At 42.8% G+C, this 20,754-nt stretch overlaps 1 protein-coding gene and 1 long non-coding RNA gene across 2 annotated transcripts; one reads left to right on the top strand and one right to left on the bottom strand.

Annotated features, from left to right (window-relative positions):
- Positions 1–382: 382 nt before the first annotated feature.
- LOC144086314 (uncharacterized) lies at positions 383–6,802 on the bottom strand. Its single transcript, XR_013304402.1, has 3 exons — positions 5,849–6,802; positions 2,160–2,207; positions 383–525 (listed from the first exon to the last, which is right to left on the bottom strand). It is a non-coding gene; the product is annotated as an uncharacterized LOC144086314 (long non-coding RNA).
- Positions 4,180–20,044, top strand: nyap2b (neuronal tyrosine-phosphorylated phosphoinositide-3-kinase adaptor 2b). The gene is made up of 7 exons (XM_077616222.1): positions 4,180–4,717; positions 6,698–6,892; positions 10,798–11,108; positions 13,801–14,868; positions 16,878–18,197; positions 18,665–18,768; positions 18,915–20,044. Exons 2-7 carry the CDS (start codon positions 6,714–6,716, stop codon positions 19,197–19,199), a joined length of 3,267 nt encoding a protein of 1,088 aa, XP_077472348.1. The 5' UTR covers positions 4,180–4,717; positions 6,698–6,713; the 3' UTR covers positions 19,200–20,044.
- The last annotated feature ends 710 nt before the right edge of the window (positions 20,045–20,754 follow it).

Raw genomic sequence — 20,754 nt, 5'->3', positions numbered from 1 at the left:
CGTTGAACTCAAAATGTTATGAAATTAATTTATAAAAAAATAAATTTCTCCATAATTCCTTCAAACCAAAACTATTTGTTTAGAAAGAAAGTCAACTGTAACATAATTACAGTAATAAGACTCACTATTAAAAAAAGGTAAGAGAAAACAAAGAATGTATAAACAGTCATGGGTCTGTTAACAATCCCATGCTTTTGTTTTCATATTGAAAGACAAGCATGAAGAAAAATGCCATAGGAGATGAAAAGTAAACCCCATTTTCCGCTTTACTCAGGCAGTTGATCACTGCTTTTGTTATTATACTGTGTCCCATACCTTCATACACTGTTGGACCTAACTTGAGCCCATCATTTCTAACCGTCTAAACTGGGATTTAAGGGGCTTACATAGGGTTAAACCCCCAAGATTGGAGCCTTCCACTGAGTGTTCGAGAGATTACGCTTTCCAGTCTTCTATTTTCACCTCGGCGTCTTGGCAAAAGTGTGGAGGGCCGTTGGTCAAAGGCAAGCCTGATCTCGATGTCTCCTGAGGAAGTGGTGATGAATTAACATCAAAAAAGTGTGATTAACCTCAATATTAACCCTAACTATAGCTGTTTAGAGATAAAGCACTTGATTGGTGACTGGAATGGAAAACAGACCTTAAATGTGTAGCTGTAATTCAAGGGTGTCACTCGATTTCATGTGGGCCGGACCATTTTAGATATATTTTGATTGTTTTTTTTAATAAATTGATTAAAATCCCTGAATATTCAGTTTTTATAGATCTAAAACAATTTTTATTTTAGCTTTTTTAAATATATTTTAATAGATTTTACAAAATGATTGTTGAACTAAAAACAAAAAAATTACAATTATTGATTTAAAAGGGGGAAAAACAGGAAATTTAATATACATCTATATCTATCATTTTAATTTGATCCTAAAACAGAAAGTCACCACTGATGATATACTTTCCCGGGCCACACAAAATGATGCGGCGGGCCAGAATTGGCCCCCGGGCCACCACTTTGATACCTGTGCTGTAAATGATCTGTTGGTGAAGGCGTTAAGATAATAACAAATAATACGTGTAATTCTGTCATCACAAGAGCATGTAGTGTCACCAGTGGTAAGGAAAAGTACTTTGAAAAAGTAGTTTCAAAGGGCCTGGGGTAAAATATGTGTTTAATATTTTTTTCACAGTGTATTCATTATTATGTAAAGTCAGAAAAAGGTTTATGAATACGACATATTGCAGCCTCTTGCATGCAGGAAGTTACATTGGAGCACTTGAGCTAAGAATAAAGATTGTACTTACAAGCATTATATGAAACATGGAGTATGTTGATGCACATTTATAGACAGAAAGGAAGCCATATGCTCCATTTCTTTTTGGGCCAGGAAGTGAGTGGTTAAAGTAAGCCAGACTGCATATTTTATGAGAGCCTGACAAGTTCAGTGCCACGGTTTCACTATCTGTCCAGCCCTCCTCACCTGCTCGGGAAATGCAAGCGAGCGAGCATCTGCCAAGGATCGCATTCCTGTACTATCCAATTCCTGGTCCTTACCAGGCATCCGAAACCTCAATCCTTAGATGCCAATCACTTACAGACCACACTTAATCAAACATTTAAAAGCGAGGCCTCTACTGTACGTGCTTTCCAATCGTTGTGCCTTTCATGATGGCTAATTGATTGGTTTAATGGCTTTTATGGACTTTTCATTAGCCTCTAACAGCAACGTATCGATCGATGCAACATCGTTTGAAGCATGAGAGAAGTTAACGCCAGGAAGTTTCTCCAGGGCACATTAGTCCAGACAAGAGAACTGTCATAGATGTCACAGTTAGTCGGGAAAAAAACATGGTATATTGCCAGATTATTCAAAGAGATGATATTAGCTGAGCTGATATTCTGCAATAGGATCTCTGACAAAAACTGAATTTGAGACAAATTCTCTTTTAGATAGTCCCTTTAAGGAGACGTTACATATTTCCCAGGTGTATGATGTGGAAAATAGGTGAGTGCAACCCATTTTGATGTAGCAGGTCAAATTTGTCATTATTTAAAGGGCAGACAAATGCTTAGCACATTTTTATGGGACAAATCCTTTCACCTAGTTTTATTTGTACCACTTTACTCTCATGGGGGTGCTAAATCTTATCCCAGCGGCATTCACCTTGCACAGGATGTCAGTCACTCGCAGCTGTGAGCCCTCTGGGATTATCTGAAATAAACAAATAAAATATATAGTTGATTAACAAGACAAATATCTAATTATTTACACACCAACAACAGAGTTCTTTTACATACTCTGTATCTCCCCTTTCATGCTATGGTTGTTTATTATTATTTTACATCAATCTCATGCCTCCCCTCAATAAATCCACTTTAATGTTTTTAGATCAGACTTTGCTAATGCTATCTCATAGCGATACATACATTAATTACAATACAGATAACCATTCATCCACTAATGTATTCAAAGGCCTTCCAAGCATGTATTAAGTGAATGTGTGAAGTGAAAACTAACATGCATTGACTCCCATTTCACCCTCCTCCCGGTCCCCGAGGGAGTGTCCACCGCTGTTCGCTAAACAATGTACTGTTGTGCACGTAGGTGGAAAAATTTGTTTAACCCCATTCACCCTTTGGGTTTCCCTCACTGTCTGTGTTCATTGAACTCTTATGGGATCTAAATAGGATCCTTTTGCACACTTGGGCCGTGCAAAGAGGTCACCGTGCATTCTTTGTGCATGCGCGCTAGTTTGGTTTGTACAGAGCGGCTCGCTTTGTGTCTGGCTAATCGAGCACATTGCTCACAAAAGGCAGGGAAAATAGGGGGTGACTACTTTTTGACAGAGCGTTTATGGGACTCAGATCATAGCAATTGGCTATTTATGGCATGCAGCATGATGTCATGAGACAAGTGTTTGAAGCACTGACAACACTGGCGGTCTAATTTGGGAAGCATTACTTCTGTAAGTGAAACTGTTGGTTCAACAGCAGACTTTTTTTTTGCATTGTTTGTGTCTGGACATTTTTAGCACGTGAAACCGTTTCAGTAAGGGATTGCGAGACAGATAGCAGGAAAGTGAAGGGGCTCGGTGAGGAGAAATGGAGGGACGGGTTGATGAAAACAACAGATCTCTGCCTAATCCTTTTGTGTCGACTGTGTTAATCCGTCCGAGTAAAGACCACCCCACCCAGGACTGTTAACCCCCCCCCCCCAATTATGTACCATATATATCAGGCGTTCCCACCACATAAACAATCAAACACACCATATGAAAAGCCCCAAAACAGCATCCCCCAGACAGACTGCTGCTTTGGGCTCTAGACAGTTCATGCAACTCAGGTTCAACTCTTTGCTTGCTTTAATCCCGTTCCCATCCCATCCCCACCGGCAAATAGCCTCTTATTTGCATGACTTGCTTTGTTTGCATATGCAAACATATTTGAAGGTTGCACCTGAATGCCAGCACGTGACCTCTGCAAAAGCAAATGTTTTTGTATGCATTACACCGTCATGGTTTAGCCTCTCTTTTGTTTTGGTTGGATTTTGTTGTGCCTGCTGTGAATGTAACAAATACACTTGAGAGCAACACGGTGCATTGGCGGCAAAGTATTTTTGTGTCTCGGGCTTGTTTACGAGCTGTAAAGGAGATGTGGGAGATGGCGGGAGGGGCAGAGGGGGATCGGCGGTTGCCAGGGGAAGAGGAGGTTGAGTCTAATGGGGTCACGCCCTGGCAACCCAATTGGCTCCTCCTACCCTGCTCCCCATCTCTCCACTCAGGAAAGAAACATCACCCCCCATCCCACCCCCCTTCCCCTCTGACAACGAGAGCTCTCCATGGTGCTGAAGGCAGAAAAACACATTTAAGCTCCAGTTACAGTGCGAGCAAAAAGAACAAGGCATTCAAGAGGGGAAACATAAAACCAGAAAAAGAAACTCGTAAGAGCGCGCCTAATGAGGCACTCCGCGTGGCATGATGCTTTTGAGAAGCGGCAGGAGGGAGGAGAGGTCGAGAGGATGACGCTGTAGCGAAAGGTGGCTGCACGAAGCGGTGGGCGTGTTCTTGTTTTGATCTATCACTGGAAAGCCTGCTGTCATCTGTTCCAGCACAGACTTGACAGTCCAGACTTGTGAGGACCAGCTGGAATGGTGAGCAAGGCACACTCTACCTGCAAGACACTCTGAATGAGGAGGGTTTTTTTCCACCATGTGTGCCAATGCGGGAGATTTTGTGCTTTTTTGCATCGGACGAAAGGAATCATCTTAAAATCCTCTTTAAAAGACCGGGCGCCCAGGTTGGTTTGCAAGCGGCATTTGAAGTGAGAGCGAGTGTTTGTGGCATGCCCCTGGCGGTGTTGGCGGCGGGTGCGGCTTCACTGCGTCTTCCTAGCTGATGCTCCGACTGGCAAAGCTGGCACCTGGATAGGAGTTTGGCATCATCGGGACCCGAGGGGTCAGATCTCCCCCTTTACACCTGAGGGGAGGAAACACTGGGACTTGCACCTAATGGCCCAATTGCACTCTCGCACCCGTTTCACCTTTGGTCGCAAGGTGTCCTTCTAGCAAGCCGACACATTGGACCGTACAATGGATGGACTTTTCTGGGGATGTAAGAGGAATAGTGCACAGGTGCTCCTGCAAAGGTCAGAGTGCGAAGCGGAAAGGCCAGCTGGAGAAAGACGATACTTTGGAAAACAAAACATCAGGGACACAGGCCCAATGTAAGTATATACACGTGACATTAAAAATGCACATAAAAGTTTGCTTATCCCCGCTTAAATCGAGCGGAGAAAAACATGAGGGCACCAGGTGCACGCTGCCACGCGACAACACAAGAGTCCACGCATGGCATCAGCCGGCTTTTGGCCTTGCAATCTTTTTGACAATCTGTCCGCAGAATATCCACGCTGCCCCTCTCCTGTCACGCGGTTGCCTGGAAACAGGAACTGTGTGCCACTTTCATTTACATCTCAGGCAAAGTGCACATCTGTGTTTCAATTGTTGCAGCTTGTGTGAAATAGAGCACAGGCATGACCGGCAAAAAAAATAATAATAATGCGTTGGAGAACATAAATAAAGTGAAGGCGTCAGAGCAGAGTGGGCGGGGGGGAAATTAGGTTGCACTGAGGTAAATGGGTTGCCGAATTGACAGGTTTTTTATGGAGATGAGCAAATAAGAGTCGCGTTTTACATTGATGAATTATGGGAGGGCAATCCAATGTGAAAGGCTTGGCTGATGAAAACAGTGCGATAAACAAGCTGACTCCCTGTGCAGAGTGCTGCTGCAGGCTTACAGGGATTAGGCAGACAGGCTTAAATCAGCTCCAACACCGTTTGAACTGTGCTTTCCTAACGCGCCATCCTTCACACGATGAACTGGTGCACTTCTGTCCTTTCAAACCCAGTTATTTCCCTCCAACATTTCCACATCTCAATGAGCCTGCTCATCAGCAACAAGGCAGGAAGGCATCTTTGGGGCTTCGGTGACTTGGTTTACACTATGAGATTCCTCCCACCCGTATGTGCCCCCAAAAAGTGTGAATGTGCAGCACCGAGCAGGTAAACCCGGCGACCTCGAACCCACGCTGGATTTATTCGTAGACAGACACAAGGTAGACAGATGCTGAGAATGGTCAGACAATGTTCCAGCTTCCCAATTGGCCCTGCAATCTCCATTTGGCTGCCCTCCAAGTACCCCCAAAAGACCCCCATGTCCCCCCTCCAAGCACACACACACACAGAAGCAAACATACAGTTATCACTGACCCCTCCCCCTCCCTGTGCACATTCAGTGGTTCTCTCACACGTAAACAAGCGTGAGTCTTAGGGCTCATCTGAAAACAGTGACCTACATAATGACAGCATGAGCTATCTTCTTCCCATTTGCATCGCGTGTAAAGTTGAACACGCTCTCGTCGGGGCGTACACTGAACTCTTGACGTCCTCATTAGCCGATGCCTCATCTGGGATGCTAAGTGCCTGCAAACAATTGAGAAAGAAAGAAGCTGAGGAGGAAGTGACCTCTCATTCATGCCGGTTTTGCATGCACATCCACATTGGCGCAATGCACGTCAGTGATGCTGTCAGTAATAGTCTCTTACAGAAAGGAACAACTCCAGTGCTGACTATTTTTAGATATCAAATACAAGACGATTGTGGGCGCATTCAAAATCACGCACTGCGGTCGAGTAAAATTAATCCGTGCGCCTGCTCCCAGGAGTGTTACATTTTCTCATCTGAGCCCTCGACACATTTTCTTACAGATCAAAGCTCTTTTTTTGTTGCAATCAAAGCCTGGCTTGGTCAAAGCATGCAATTTCAGACAGAGAATGTGCAACCACCACTTATAAAAAAATAAAAAACCACATCTCTATATGACCAGAAGACTGTTGTTGTTACTGTGCTCATCTGTCTACTACATGTGCTGATACTGTCATATTTTCCAGGATGTTATCTCAAACAGCCAGGGAAATGGACATGATGCAAAGCTGCTTAGCAGCAAAAGCTATTCACTGCAACCATAAGAGAAAAAAAAACTGTGTAAAAAAACTATGTGATGACTAATTATCCCACCCAACTTTGGTTTTGTTCCCGCTAAGAATGACCTTGAAAAAAACGGAAGGTGGATAGTAGGATCCCTGATTCCTGTGTAAGTTTGACCCACTAAAGCCATTAATCTAAACCAGATTTTGTGATTTCAGCGGAATCATTTGAAGAATGATGAGCTCCAAGGAGGAAGAAACCCTCCGCTTCTTCCAGTACGTCGAGGAGAATGGACTAAAAGCCTACAACGGCCTGCTGGTTCAAAACCTGGATCACGCCAGGAATGAGAAGAACAGGATATACCTGCAGGAGAAAAACGACAAGAAGAGAAAACAAGAAGAAGCCATAAGACGGTAGGAAGCTCACCAAATACACAATTTAAAAAGGTACACGGTCGATTGATAATTACCATTTAAATCATTGCTCAAATTCCCTAAATACAAACTGCGAATGACTATTTAGTCATACTTAATACCCTATTAATTATTAGGCTAAAGAAAAGCTCCAAATTTCCCGGACTTTTATTTTTTTTTGTTGGGGAACTTGTTAAGACCCTGACGGACGTACCTTCCTAAGGGGACAACTCATGTACATACAAACTCTTATACACTCACACGTCGGCTCAGTGAAAATGCTCATGTTGGCTTTTATCGATGCGTAGACCGTGTTGTTTTACCTTGTTTTGTCGCCGGTCTTTTGGTCGCCGGTCTTTTGGTCGCCCGTTGTCGCGGTCCGGGCGACCAAAAGACCGCGACCAAAAGACCGGCGACCAAAAGACCGGCGACCAAAAGACCGGCGACCAAAAGACAGCGACAAAACAAGGTAAAACAACACGGTCTACCCAATCGACCGCACACGGTTAAAAAGAGGGCAACTGCTTATCGAATAGGAACATTACAAGCATGTACATATTGTTGTTATAGGGATTTTTTGGGAATAATATGTGTATGAGCTTGCTCTACATCTTAAGGTAAAATGTCACTGGGTTCACAGAAGGAAGAGGTTGTAAGAATTGGGACACGTGGCCGCAGGGTCCCCATGGCGCAGGCACTTTGCCACATTTGGAGGATTGCAAGTGCAGACTACGCCACCCATGATCTATGAAGATAATTAGTTTTTCACCGTTAGACTATTTGGGACTTGGATTTAGGTCATCACTGCTCCATTTTGGGGGGATCTGTTAGAATTAAGCGAAGAGAGGGGAGGGGGCGAGTCACATTGAGTCTTTTTTTTTTAGGATTCAGTCAGCTGAGACTTGTGGCCGTCAAACCGCATTAGCAGGAAAGTGCTGTTTTTATTTTGCAACTTCTCGAACGAGCACGCGAATAGGGCAGGCAAGCGCGGTCAGATTTATATTTATTTTCTGGAGGTAGGTGTAAGGTCAGCGTGAGGCCAGGGATATGTGCCAGGTGTGAGGATGCCTACAAGAAGAAGAATGGAAGGAAGGAAGAAAGAAGAAATAGAATTAACACCTCATCCATCACACCTTCTGTCTCTGGTTGGTCAAGAGTAAAGGATTCATGCAAATTAAATTACAGGCATGAAATGGAGACTCAGTGTTGATTTCTTTTTTTCATAGATCATTTCACTTGAGTTCAATCATCAGAGCTTTACTGACCGTTTAAAAAAATGTGATATCAACGAAATTAATTCTAACTGTAAATATATGCATATAAATGTTTGCTACTTTCCACCCATAAAGAGGGGTATGATACCATGCCAAGACAGTATTTTTTATTTATTTATCGTTTCTACTATATTGCTCATGAACCAGATAAGACTGGCTGGCAAAATGTTGAATTTTCCAGGAAAAGATGATGCCCGAGGAGAGATCCTTTTCCTGTCCTGTTACCCTTGCACTGCTTTTGAACTGTTGCCCAATGCTGCAATATTCATACACAGTCACTGGAGTAAAAGCCTAAAAAAAAAAGAACTGGATTTTTCATGAGGCATATATTTAGGTCAATTTGGTGACCCCCAAACCCTCCACCCCCCACAAATCTCCCTTTTTTTTAATTATTGCAACTGACAGGGAATGAATGAGCGAGAACTCGTGTGAGCACGCTTACATTCATGCATGAACATACGGCTGCTTTGGAATGCGAGCATGTAAAGTAAAATAATAGATCCATTATCAGCATGAGAGAAAAGATAGGAAGCATGTGGGAGAAAAAAAAAGGCTTGCAAGAGTTGGGCGGGAGGGAAGCAGTGGTGAGGTGCAGAGAGAGAAAATTGTTAGTGATTAAATGTGAGCACCATTGCAGGAGATGTGTTTCTGCCTGGTGACAGCTGGAATAGCCGGCGGCCAATCAGATCAACACGTTAGTTTTGAGTAAGGCTGGCCTCGCTTCCCTCCACTACTTCCTATATGGATTTAATATATCTTTTTTATGTGCACTGCCATGCATATAAAGCGCCATGCATATAAATGCATGTTCAGGGTGTTTTTCTTTATGTCATTGCACCTTTCCTTATGACCAATCACTGGGCAAACAGTCTATAAATAAACCTATTTTCTAACTCCAATCGACATTGTAAAAACTCTAAGAATAACACTAATAGAATGAGGATTATATTACTCAAATCAATCAAATTATCTGGAAACAAAATAGCAAAGTGGAAATGCTAAGAATTCTTAAAACAAGTAAAAAAGAGTAAATTGTCTCAACAAGGTACAGGTTTTTGTTAAAATTATTGCAATTATGTATATTTAAATATAAACAATGATAGTTCCTCTCTTTAAGAAAAAGTCCATCATGACCCCAGACTTATTTTAACGAATTAAAACTAGTTAAAAGCTCTTAACCAAAAAATGGTTTGGAAAGAAGAAATTTCTTCACAAAAAAGACATTATTTTTCATTGTAATTATTCTCAGATATGTAAAGTGTAATTACAAAGGTTTTTTTGCATTGTGAGATGTTTATAAAACATGCAGACAATGCAGCTCACTAAAACAAAATGAATTCTGTGGAATGTACATGTGAACACAAGATCCACCTCATGAATCTGTGCACGTGTAGCAGGCTTCTATCTTGTTTCTATGGGTACGGTGGGTTACCAGGCAGATTAGAGCTCTGACCATACCCCACCAGGCACCTTCTGTGCAGCAGCTGGCCAGAGTGGGTGTCAGCAAAGTCCCACAACCAGCAGTCTCACAAAATGCACATATTGTTTGTACAAAAACATGCTGCTTGCAATGGTATCATAAAGCCTAATAATAAAAAACAAGCAACAAGTTACAATGCTGATTATCTGATTTTAACTATGACAAATTGTGCTTGGTATAAAAATAAAAAACAGTTTTGTCACTATGTTATCAGAAGGGCATTTTTAATAGTAATGTTTATAAAACAACTATATATAAATGTAATGTATATTACATTCATGGATTTTGTGCATTATAATCATGGACTTTTCTCTATAAGCTTCAATGTACAGAGCTCCCAAAAAAGTCATTATATTAATGTAAGACAATCCTGACATTACTGGACATTTGTATTCCTGAAGTGTCTAATTGCATTAATTTGGTTCTATTTTGTCTGAATAAAAACATCATAATTTTGCATTTATCAAATTTTGTATCACTTAAGTATACTGACACGGAAAATAACATATTTTTAAAGTGTTGAGCTCCAGATTCCTCTGTGATGCATATGCCCATTAGGGCACTCTACTTAGACATCATTAACACTCCATTCAAACCAATCGGGAATTTATAGTGATTGATTGTGCACACGCTGAGAGCATAGGGTGGGAGTATTGGCGTCCGTAGTGTCATTATGAGTGTCATTATGTGAGCCGTGTCAGCCCCATCCGAAAGTTAAACACGGATCAATGCCTGGCCCTAAAAAAGAAGGGTTTTGTTTTAGAGGGTAACAGCACAGCTGTTATCATCGATTTGACACATAAAAAGAAAATGGTGGGAGCGAAAACAAGAGAGAGGCACATAAACTTGGACCAGGATGCCACAGTTTCTTGTTTCTAAGTCATATAGTTAATCTACCTACTACTAAATTACATCAATGTTGCAATATTATAAGGAGCAGGACCTATCTGAATGGTCGCACGAACCCATTCTAAAGATGCCTGTGAATTTTTTTGGGAAAACTGGAATGGATTGTGAATATTTTGAACCCCTAGATGGGGACAGTATGAATTGAACCTCAAGGTAGCTCTGTACATTACATTTGATGGTCTTTGTATATACATTATATATACTTGTTATTCTTAAAAGCTTCTTTTTTTGCCCTTGTGCAGGACAGGGGAAGACATAGCAACAGAAGGGAAGCACTTACGAATGGGCTCCATCACGGTGCCAGACCCCCAAGAACGCATGCCCATGCCTCATCCACACGCGTTGGCTTGTGGGCAGGGCTTCTCTGTGCGATCCCAGTCCCTCCATTCGGTGGGTGGCAACACTGGGGGTGGTGACGAAGAGGTGGGAAGTCCTACCTCCAGGAAGCAGCCCCCACCCAAGCCCAGGAGGGACCCGGCCACCAAGCTGAGCATGTCGTCAGAGGCAGTTGACCACAGTCCCGTGTCCGCCTGCCGGGGAGAAAGATGTGACGGTGAGTGGTGCTGGCACTTCACACCAAAGCACAGCGCTATATTTAGCTCCCCTCTGAGGTGCCCTCTTCAACCCTGCCCCTCTGACAATGACATGACATCTAACCAGCCAGTCCAGTTGAACCATCGTCAACAACAATTGGATTACCAGATGCCCCACTAAATTGGCAAGCATACAAACTTCAAATTCAAGGCTAGGATTTGAATCTTGAAATTTCGACCCATGAGGCAGACAGACCTAACGCTTCATCACAGTACTGTCAAACCCAAAACATAGCAACAGCATATATTTGAATTAATTATACTAATGTTAAGAATACACTTTTTTTTGCAATAGAAACAAATAGTCAGTTGATTTTCAGTTTTACAAACTCTAGCCCAACAGATGGTTGAGATTACTGATATTGTTTATTTATTTTTTGCACAGTTGTCTAATCAAAGCGGCTCAAGGTCCTTGCCATTTCTGTGACCTTGTCTAAAAACTGTTATATAGTTCAAGGGAATTTGCCAATCAAAGCCTAAACTTTTATTCTGGTTTCAAAGTGGCAAGGGGTGATGTAATGATGGCAAAATAGAAATCCAACTTTAGCACCCTGCAGCACAGTCAATTTGTTTGGGCAAAATAAACACAGTATGCTCATTTGGCCATGGATCATCCACAGCTTCATTAAAGCAGGCTCTCCTTTCTAATGGCACTGATGGAGAGCATTGAGAACAAATGAGGTTACAAAATGTTTTCCCTTACGGACATTAAAACAATACACTTCCATTGTTCAGAAACAAGGCTGTTCTAGCAAACTAAAACAGGTTGCTGAGCGTGTTGGTGTCAATTTCAGTTCACATCTCTGACTGCCAATGTGATGCAGGGGACTCGCCCAACCTGACTGAGATTGGTGGGGATGTCCGTGTGTGCGCACAGATCTTCCTGGGCACCACGGCAACCATCCCACAGAAAAAAGACCCCCCTTTGCCCAGCCAATCGCAGCATCCCTGCGCAACAGGGTCCAATGGAGATACAGAGATTCTAGAGTATGAGGCAGTGCTGCCAATAGCGACGTAGCACTGAGGGTGTTCCTGGTTGAGGGGGAGGCTTGCATGCACTGTAGCGAGAAGGGGAGGAGCTTGGGAGAGTAGAATTCATTCAGGAGGAGCAGATGACCTACATTTAGTTTCCCCTAGGATGAGGGGGGCGGAGGTACGGATTGCGGGTAAACATGATTGGGAGATGAGGGCAAAAAAAGGAGCAATCGAGGGAGAAAAAGGACAGGGAGGAGGGCCTGTCACGAGCAGTGCTGAAACTGATCCACCGCGGAAACGTGTTTGTTGAAAAATGAAGATGTTGCTCAAAGAACATGCACGCACATGCATAGCTCCCACATAGTAACAACACATAAAAATATCAAACTAAAAAGCCCATCTGCATAATGCTGCAAGAGAGACCACTATGCAGTGAGAAATAAACACGAAATGATCCCATTTCACTTCATTCCTGTGAATTTTATTAATGCTCTTTCACTAGAGCAGAAACAGCATGATCAATGAGTACTGTCAATCGGTACCTGTTGACACTCATACATTGGAAAAATATTTCACAAAATACATAAGGTCTTCTTCTTGAGTTCTTTTGAGTTGAGTTTGTGCCCCCTATCTCACGTATATTATTGGTAAGGCAAGTCCTCAAATGTTTACCCAAAAACCTAAACTGGAAGAAAGAATTTCTATATATCATATAATCAACACAAAAAAGTAGATCCATCCTATTTCTACACCCATTTATCACATAGGGCTTACCACAGTTAATTCCAGTTGACATGGACAACACGCAATACCACCCTTAATTTCAATCTCGCCAATTGTGAACATGTTTACAGTGGTTTGTTTGTGTACATGTCTGTCAGGATGCTGGTGAGTCATATAGTTAGGGGAAGTATGCTTATGTCTGGGCCATCTGCTGTCTAAATTATTAAAGGTGCAAAACCCGCAGCTTGAAAATGTTTAGCCATGATCTAGCACTCAGCAACACTCACCACAAGTGGGCCTAACAGCAGAAGGCGCACTCTGATCAAAGACTGTCAGTAGGTGATCCACAAATACATGTTAAATAGCTACTCCATGAAGATGGCTCAATGAAACAATGTGCAGCAGTCTGTGATGACGTACTCTACTACAGCCAATGGTTGAGCGAAACACACAATATCAACTCTCTGCACCATATCAGATTCACACCGCAATGCCACGTCACCACAATCAGAAAGAAGGCTCCACAGTGAGTTTATGTCTGACCCAGATACTGACTTGCATACTGCTCCATTGGTGTATATGTGACCCAGAAACACGCATATGCCTGAATCGTTCCCACATATCTGACTCAAGATGCTGCTCTTAGCCATGCACACTGACCTACATCTGACCCAATGAACCACAAAACATGTTGCATCGCATCAACACATAAATTCATTCAATGACTCATTCTGGGAGAAAAAGAAATAAAAATGTTAATTGTGATGACCAAACTGCCAGTCACTGCCTGGAAAAAAAGTCATTGCCTAACGGAAATAATCAGTGAAACATATACTAGCCATACTAAAGTATTTTACGGTACACTGATATTCAAATAGTCTGGATAATTTCTGTTTGTAACTTCAGCAGATGTATTCATATGATGACTGAGCCTCTCCATCTTGTCTCTTATAGCTCAAGGGTGTGGTGAGGATTGCCGTAGGGTGCCACCACCCAAACCTAAGAGAAATCCAAACACACAACTGAGTGTTTCCTTCGACGAGTCCTACATCAAAACCCACGGCGGAATGTGCCCCGCCAAAGGGCTACACCGAACTGGCTCCCCGTGCGAACGCAACCACTCCCCACCGCAGAGCGACGAGAGCCCCACGGACGATTGTGAGGACGAGCCTGTCTACATCGAGATGGGCGGGATAGACGTTGGTTCCCGGGAACTCCTGAAAAGTGAGGACGAGGAGCCTGGGGAATCCGTGTACGAGGAGATGAAGTACCCCATGCTGGATGATATGGAGTACCGTACTGACCCGGTGGGGTGTCGTTCCGCATGTCCTACACCTGCACCTTATGACCCGGAGCCTCTCAGTCGATGCTCTACACCGAGAAACATTCCTTTCTGTGACATTCCTGCACCGTTTCCCAATTTACTTACCCACAGGCCTCCACTGCTGGTTTTCCCACCAGCACCGGCCCAATGCTCGCCAAATTCAGACGAGTCTCCACTCACCCCACTTGATGTTACCAAATTGCCAATGCTGGAGAACCAACCGTACAGCAAATCTCCAACCTCCTCCGCCGAGCCACCGTCCTCCGCACACATCCGTAGAGAGCTCACGGCCACTCCGACCCTTACCGTCTCTGGGCGCTCTTCCGCGCCCCCCCTACCCTGTACTCTCTACAAATCTTCCACCTCATCCTCCTATCAGCGCAGCCACTCGGCGTGCCCATCGCCAGTTAGCATGGGCCGTTGCCTCACGCCCTTGAGCCTAATGCGAACGCCGCCTTTCGACACTCCCGTGCCATTTCCAGGAGGACTGCCAAGGAGTGCCTCAGCCACCCCCCATGGAAAAGGTTCCCCACCCCAAGACGCCGCAGGGCGACTCCATGGATCCATGCAGAATGTGTCAACAGGGCGTTCGCGGACACCCACAAGCCCATTGGATGAACTGACCAACCTGTTTACCACCGGAAGGAACATGCTCAAGAAAAATGCCAGTGGGCGAAAATCCAAAGAGCCCGGAGAGAGTGAGTCATTTGAAACAATAACATCAATCTTAGCAGTACAACACAAATGTATGATTACTACTAGGCAGCATAATCGCTTCATATTTTTGTCAATGGTGGTTTCTCATCGTTCCCTTTCAACTCCCAGTCGATTTAATCTAGGTGCTTCGAGCTAAGTCTGATACAGATTTGATTATTACATTTGAAAGGATTATTGAGGAAATGGACAGTAGGTCAATATGTTACATTACTATGACATTAGACTGTAAAAGGATTTTTTGTTGCATTGATTTCCAACCAGCATTTACAATTGGAATATACAAAGTAGATTGTGGAAACCAAATTAATAAGATAGTTTACATTAGATCAACTTCCAGGTTCCATGTTTTTTGTTTTCAATTCATCAAAGTGGAAGAGGTTTTAGCATGTGCACCTCACAGTTCTGAGATTTAGGGTTCAATTGCCAGTGGCTGCTTTCCTGTGTTGAGTTTGCATGTTGTCCCCGGGCCTGCATAGGTTTTCTACGGGTGCTACGGTTTCCTCCTTTCCAAAAAACATGCATAGTAGGCATGTTGATACTTCTAAATTGCTCCTAGGTAAGAGTGTGAGCGCAAATGGTTGTCCATCTCCTTGTGCCCTGTAATTGGCCGGCAACCAATACAGGGTGCCCCCCGCCTGCTGCCCATAGTTGACTGGGATAGGCTCCAGCACCCCTTGTGAGGATAAGCGGTAGGGAAAATAAAAGCCATAAATCATCACCACATAAAGCCCAGGGAGCCCACAAATCTATCCTTACTCTGTACTCTTAGCAACTACAACATAGCAACAGTGGAAGAGAAGGAATCCCTTTCTTATTTGCAGCTTCCCTCCCTGCGCGTAGAGCAGCCAATCACAGCTCAGGACATGCCGGTGCAAGACGCTCCTGATGTGCATAGAGCTATAGCACTCAATTGCAATCTAACACCCTGTTGGCATGTTACAGATGCTCTTGTCTGTCCAGTCTTCATCTAAAATGGTGCTGCAAGCTTTCAAACTCTGCAGGCAATTTACTAGTGTGTCTTGATTCTGATGTTAATGGAACTTTGCAATTTAATTATCTACTCTAGTATTTTCCAATGATGAAGCGATGAAACATATTGCATTTCCAGGAAAATACAAGAATACTATGCGCTCATTTGTTGTTGTTTGATCTTATACAAAACACGTATGGAAGTGATTTGCATAATAGTTATGTACACGAGCATGATCATAAAATTAGGAGAATCCTTTTTTTTTCTCCCAAGCCTCAACAACAAGCCTGACCCACTTACCAATTGGGTAAAACACGCAAACACAGAGATTGCATATGTGACAAATGCCCATGCGTTGTATTATTACGTAAGATCCTATATAGGAGCTATAAAGAGCCCCAGTTCCCCCTCGTGATGTACACCAGTGTTCTATACTGTCTTCATTATGTTTCCACACATGTATTCATTCATCTTACGTGCCACTAATCTTTACACACGCATGAATATGATGTGTGTAACGACAGAAGCGTCCAAAAATGATTTGAGCTCATCATGAAGACCCAAGAAAGGGGTTTAAGCAACAGAGATGGTTGAGTTTTGAAAGATGTAATACTGCAAAAAGATGTTTTATTATCACTTTATGACTACTGCACCCTCTGGTACTGATAATACTGATAAGAATTAAGACTTTTTTTTTAAATCAAAAATCTATGACCATATTATTTTTATAACACGTAGGCAGAAATTACTACGTAGTTAGTGCCACCTAGAGGAAGTTATTTTTCAATGCAACAATCCAACCAGATGGTCTATTATATATCCAAATTCCGTAGTATTAAAAGCATATCTCGTCCAAAATGACATCACTGCAAACTAACTTCTTATTCGTCTCATAGGGTCACTTCAAAACTTTCTATAATACCATTTATAGATACCTGTGTATCTAATTTGAAAAACAAATGATTCAATTACTCTTTCAATTGATCAGTGACTATTTTTACCATTTCATTTTGCTTACAGCTGACTCCAAAAGTAAGTCCCACGGTGAATCCAAACGTGAAGGAAAGGAACGGCACAGTCACAGCAAGGAATCCAAGCGAGACTCAAAGGAGCGCCACAGCAAAGAATCCTCTCATCGCAGAGACCGAGACAAAGACCGAGACAAAGACCGTGACAAAGACCGAGAAAAAGACAGAGATAAGGAAAAGGATAGATCTAGCAATGTGGAATCACTGTCTCACAGGCGCAACAGCAAAGAACGAAGCAGTATGGATGCCCCGCTTGTTCGCAGAGACAGCAGAGACCAAGGGTACAGCAGCGTGGAGCCCATTCCAGTGAGATGGGATTCTAAAGACCGGAGCTGCAGTTCGGTGGAACCCATCCCACTGATAAGAAGAGACTCAAAAGATAAAGGGGTTAGCAATGGAGACCTGATGCTGCGGCAAGACAACAAAGACAAGGGTGTGGGACATGGGATAGAGTCTTTGCTTAAACAAGAAAATAAAGACAGGGAAAGACTCCTTGATCAGACTCCAGAGTTGCTACCGAGACAAGACAGCAAAGAGGTCTCTAGGAACGGTGTAGACTGCAGACACGAAAGCAGAGAGAGACTGCTGGACCATCCACCGGAGCTCTTGCCCCGTCAAGACAGCAGAGAGCGTGTGAGGAATGGGGTGGACTCAAAACACGAAAGCAGAGACAAGCCACCTGAGCTTCTACCACGACAGGAGACTAAAGACAGATTTAGAACAGGCTCAGAATATAGGCACGATAGCAAAGACTATCGCCCTGATTTGTTGCCCAGACAAGACAGCAAAGAGAGGGCCAGAAACGAAATGGAGCACAGACATGAAGGGAGGATAGACCAGCCACCAGAGATACTTCCCAGACAAGAAACCTCCAGGAACAGTAACAGTAAGGACAGGACTGGGTATGTCTCTGAATCCAAACATGAGGGGAGAGATAGAAACATTCACAATGGTGGAGATCTCCCACCACCCCTGTTACCCAGACAGGACAGTAAGGATCTGAGCAGAACTGGTCTCGAAGTAAGACGAGACAGCAAGGACAGAAGTCTGAATGGTTCAGATCAGCACTACTATGATGGTAAAATCACAAAAAGCCCGACTGCGATGGAGTATAGACATGACAGCAAAGAAAGGGGATATAAAGCAGACGGAACGCCACGGCGAGAGAACAGGGCAAATCACGGCATGGACCCATCGAAAGCACAAGAGAAGAATGGTAGCACAGCATCGGGCCACCATTCGACAACCACGACTCCTACTCACCACAATAGATCAACGAGTAGCCCCCCGGTGACTGCGGGCTCTGGGAATGGTGAGAGTTCTTTGCATGAAGAATATTATCCATAAAGCTAGTGGTTTTGTTTTTTCAATATTTCTGCAATGCTATATAATATCAGCTATGTATACACTTCACATTAGTTGGACATGGTCACTTAATCTTTTGATTTCTATTGTTCCAAGTTGTAATGGCTACAAACCAGTTAAAGAAATAACTACCGCGAATGGTATCAGTCATTGTCTGGATTTTGCCATTCAATGCTCACATCACCAAAAACTCAATTAAATAGTAAATAGAGAGACACGGGTGTCCAATGCAAGGGTCAGACCTGGCCTCGCCACTTCATAAATAAGTCAAATCAAACCATCTAAATTAGGATGCATTAGCCAAATAGAACGCCAATCAATACACCCAATTCTGACCGCTAACAAAATGTAGTTTGCTAGTAAAAATACTAGCAAAAAATTCTCATAATCACACATTTGTCCTCGTCTTTGTAGATTTGAAAGCAGCACCGAAATATGCCCGTTCACCTTCCCTGTCTGCTAACCCTTCGCCATTGGGGACACCACAAAGAAAAGCAGCAGAGGCCCATCAGAACCAGGTAAACTCATCTGATTTCTCAAAATGCCACATATCAGTACAATTTCATGGCCTTCATTTTTGTCATTGTTGATGTACAATAATCCGGCTAACACGTAATCCAACCTCCTGCTTACATTTTACACCGTTTCTGTGTTTTCCCCTCAGATGCCCCAGATGCCATGGATATGTGGAGACACCACCATGCTGGAGCAGATCGAGAGGAAGCGTACACTTTGCAAAGAGATCCGCTCCAGACAACATCCTCACCTGCAAAGGTATCTTGAGAAGCCTTCCGTGGACAGGAATGAGGACAAGCACCACGAGCGGAGTCAATGCAAACAAGAGAGTGGCTCGGTTCTCCCTGCTTGCGGGAAGAGCAGTGGGGCCAAAAAGATCCGTCCTCCTCCGTATCCAACACAGACCACTGTATTTTGGGACACTGCCATCTGACTTGATACAAACACACCTCTCATCTTGCCACACAATCCGTTATGATTCTCTTCCTCTCCCGTAGGGGACCGAGACAACCTACTAGAGCACTGGGGAATGATGCTCACTGATGTCAAAGGACAATGGTGTTACCATAGCAATATCTCTGCTTGATCAGGTTGTCATGTTTTCTTATCATCGCTGGTGATATTTGATATTTTTCTATTTCATGTGGCTGGATTCTTGTAATATAACTACTAGAGTAGATATTTGAAGAATAGATATTTTCTAAGTCAGATGGGGATTAAAGAGCATCTTAAAGTATGTATAGTAGCTGTAAATGCCATTTAACATTTGTTTTGTTAGTTTTTTTATGTTTTATATATTACTTTGAGCTAAATTAATACATGTCCTATGGTAGCTTATCATTCATATGCCCCGCACTTTTTTTTTGGTGTGCTTAAAAGAACTAAAATGAATGGTCCACTCGCTATGGTCTATTTGACATTTTCACTGTCGTATTGTAAGTTGAGGAGTTGTGTCAACATTGGGGATGAGTTAAACAGATTGTTAAGTGTAGAACGGATTGTTGATTAATTGTGTCTTAAAGCATTTATAGTGAAATTCAAAGTACTGGGCGCTTTTGATTCAATCTCAACTTTTATGCCGCCTAAACAGGGGAACATGGCAGCTATGGGAACGTGAACTACACCCACACTGGCAGCATTTTTGCCCCAATACAACACAAGCACTATCTAAAAAATCAAAAATGAATTAATTCAATCATTGCAAATTATTTTCAAAGCAGAATCTCCCATAATTTCAATCCATTTTGCCCCTTTTTTAGACTAAGAATATTGTAATATAAGCACTGAACCCATTTGGTTCTTTAGTAATCAGCTTTGGAACATGGGGTTAGGTTTACACAAAAATGGGGGTTTCTGGCCAAATTAGGAGAAAATAAACGTTGTTGATGGAAAAATATTAATGTATTTACAGATATACCATTCAGAATTGCGCTCATTTACCGCATGGCATGAGTTAAACATCAACGGCTATTTTTCCCATATAATGTTTGCCATTTAATTCATTAACTGCATCATATATTCTCACGGTTATGATATAGACTTTCTACTGCTACCAAGACACACAATATACTCGCCTTGTACCTTATACATACTCCATTTAAGTATCAGGTGCCTAAACTTGTCTCACTTGCAACATGTTGGCATTACTACGCCTTCTACTCAATGTGAAAAGCCCGTATTTTAACTTGCTAATTAGTAATACTGCAATAGCAGTACACGGTCAGATTCCAGTTGATGACTATAAACATTCTTGGCAGCGAATGAGTTAAAACATTACAACATTAATTTTATTCTTTCCCATTCAGTCAGAAAAATTGAATCAAATGCCCATCACTAAGAGACATGCTTTAGATTTCTATCCATGCCTTGCTCCTGCTTGAATGTTCTACTGTACAGATACAGCTAGAACAGAAACTGGAATCATTAGGTCCTTCAGTTCGTGTGTTTCATACTGTAAAAAGCCACTTAGTCAAAGACTTTTGAAAGGA

This window comes from Stigmatopora argus, chromosome 12 (assembly GCF_051989625.1).
Source record: "Stigmatopora argus isolate UIUO_Sarg chromosome 12, RoL_Sarg_1.0, whole genome shotgun sequence".
NCBI classification, from domain to species: domain Eukaryota; kingdom Metazoa; phylum Chordata; class Actinopteri; order Syngnathiformes; family Syngnathidae; genus Stigmatopora; species Stigmatopora argus.
The sequence above is the reverse complement of the archived record's forward strand: the minus strand, read 5'-3'. Positions and strand labels throughout refer to the sequence as shown.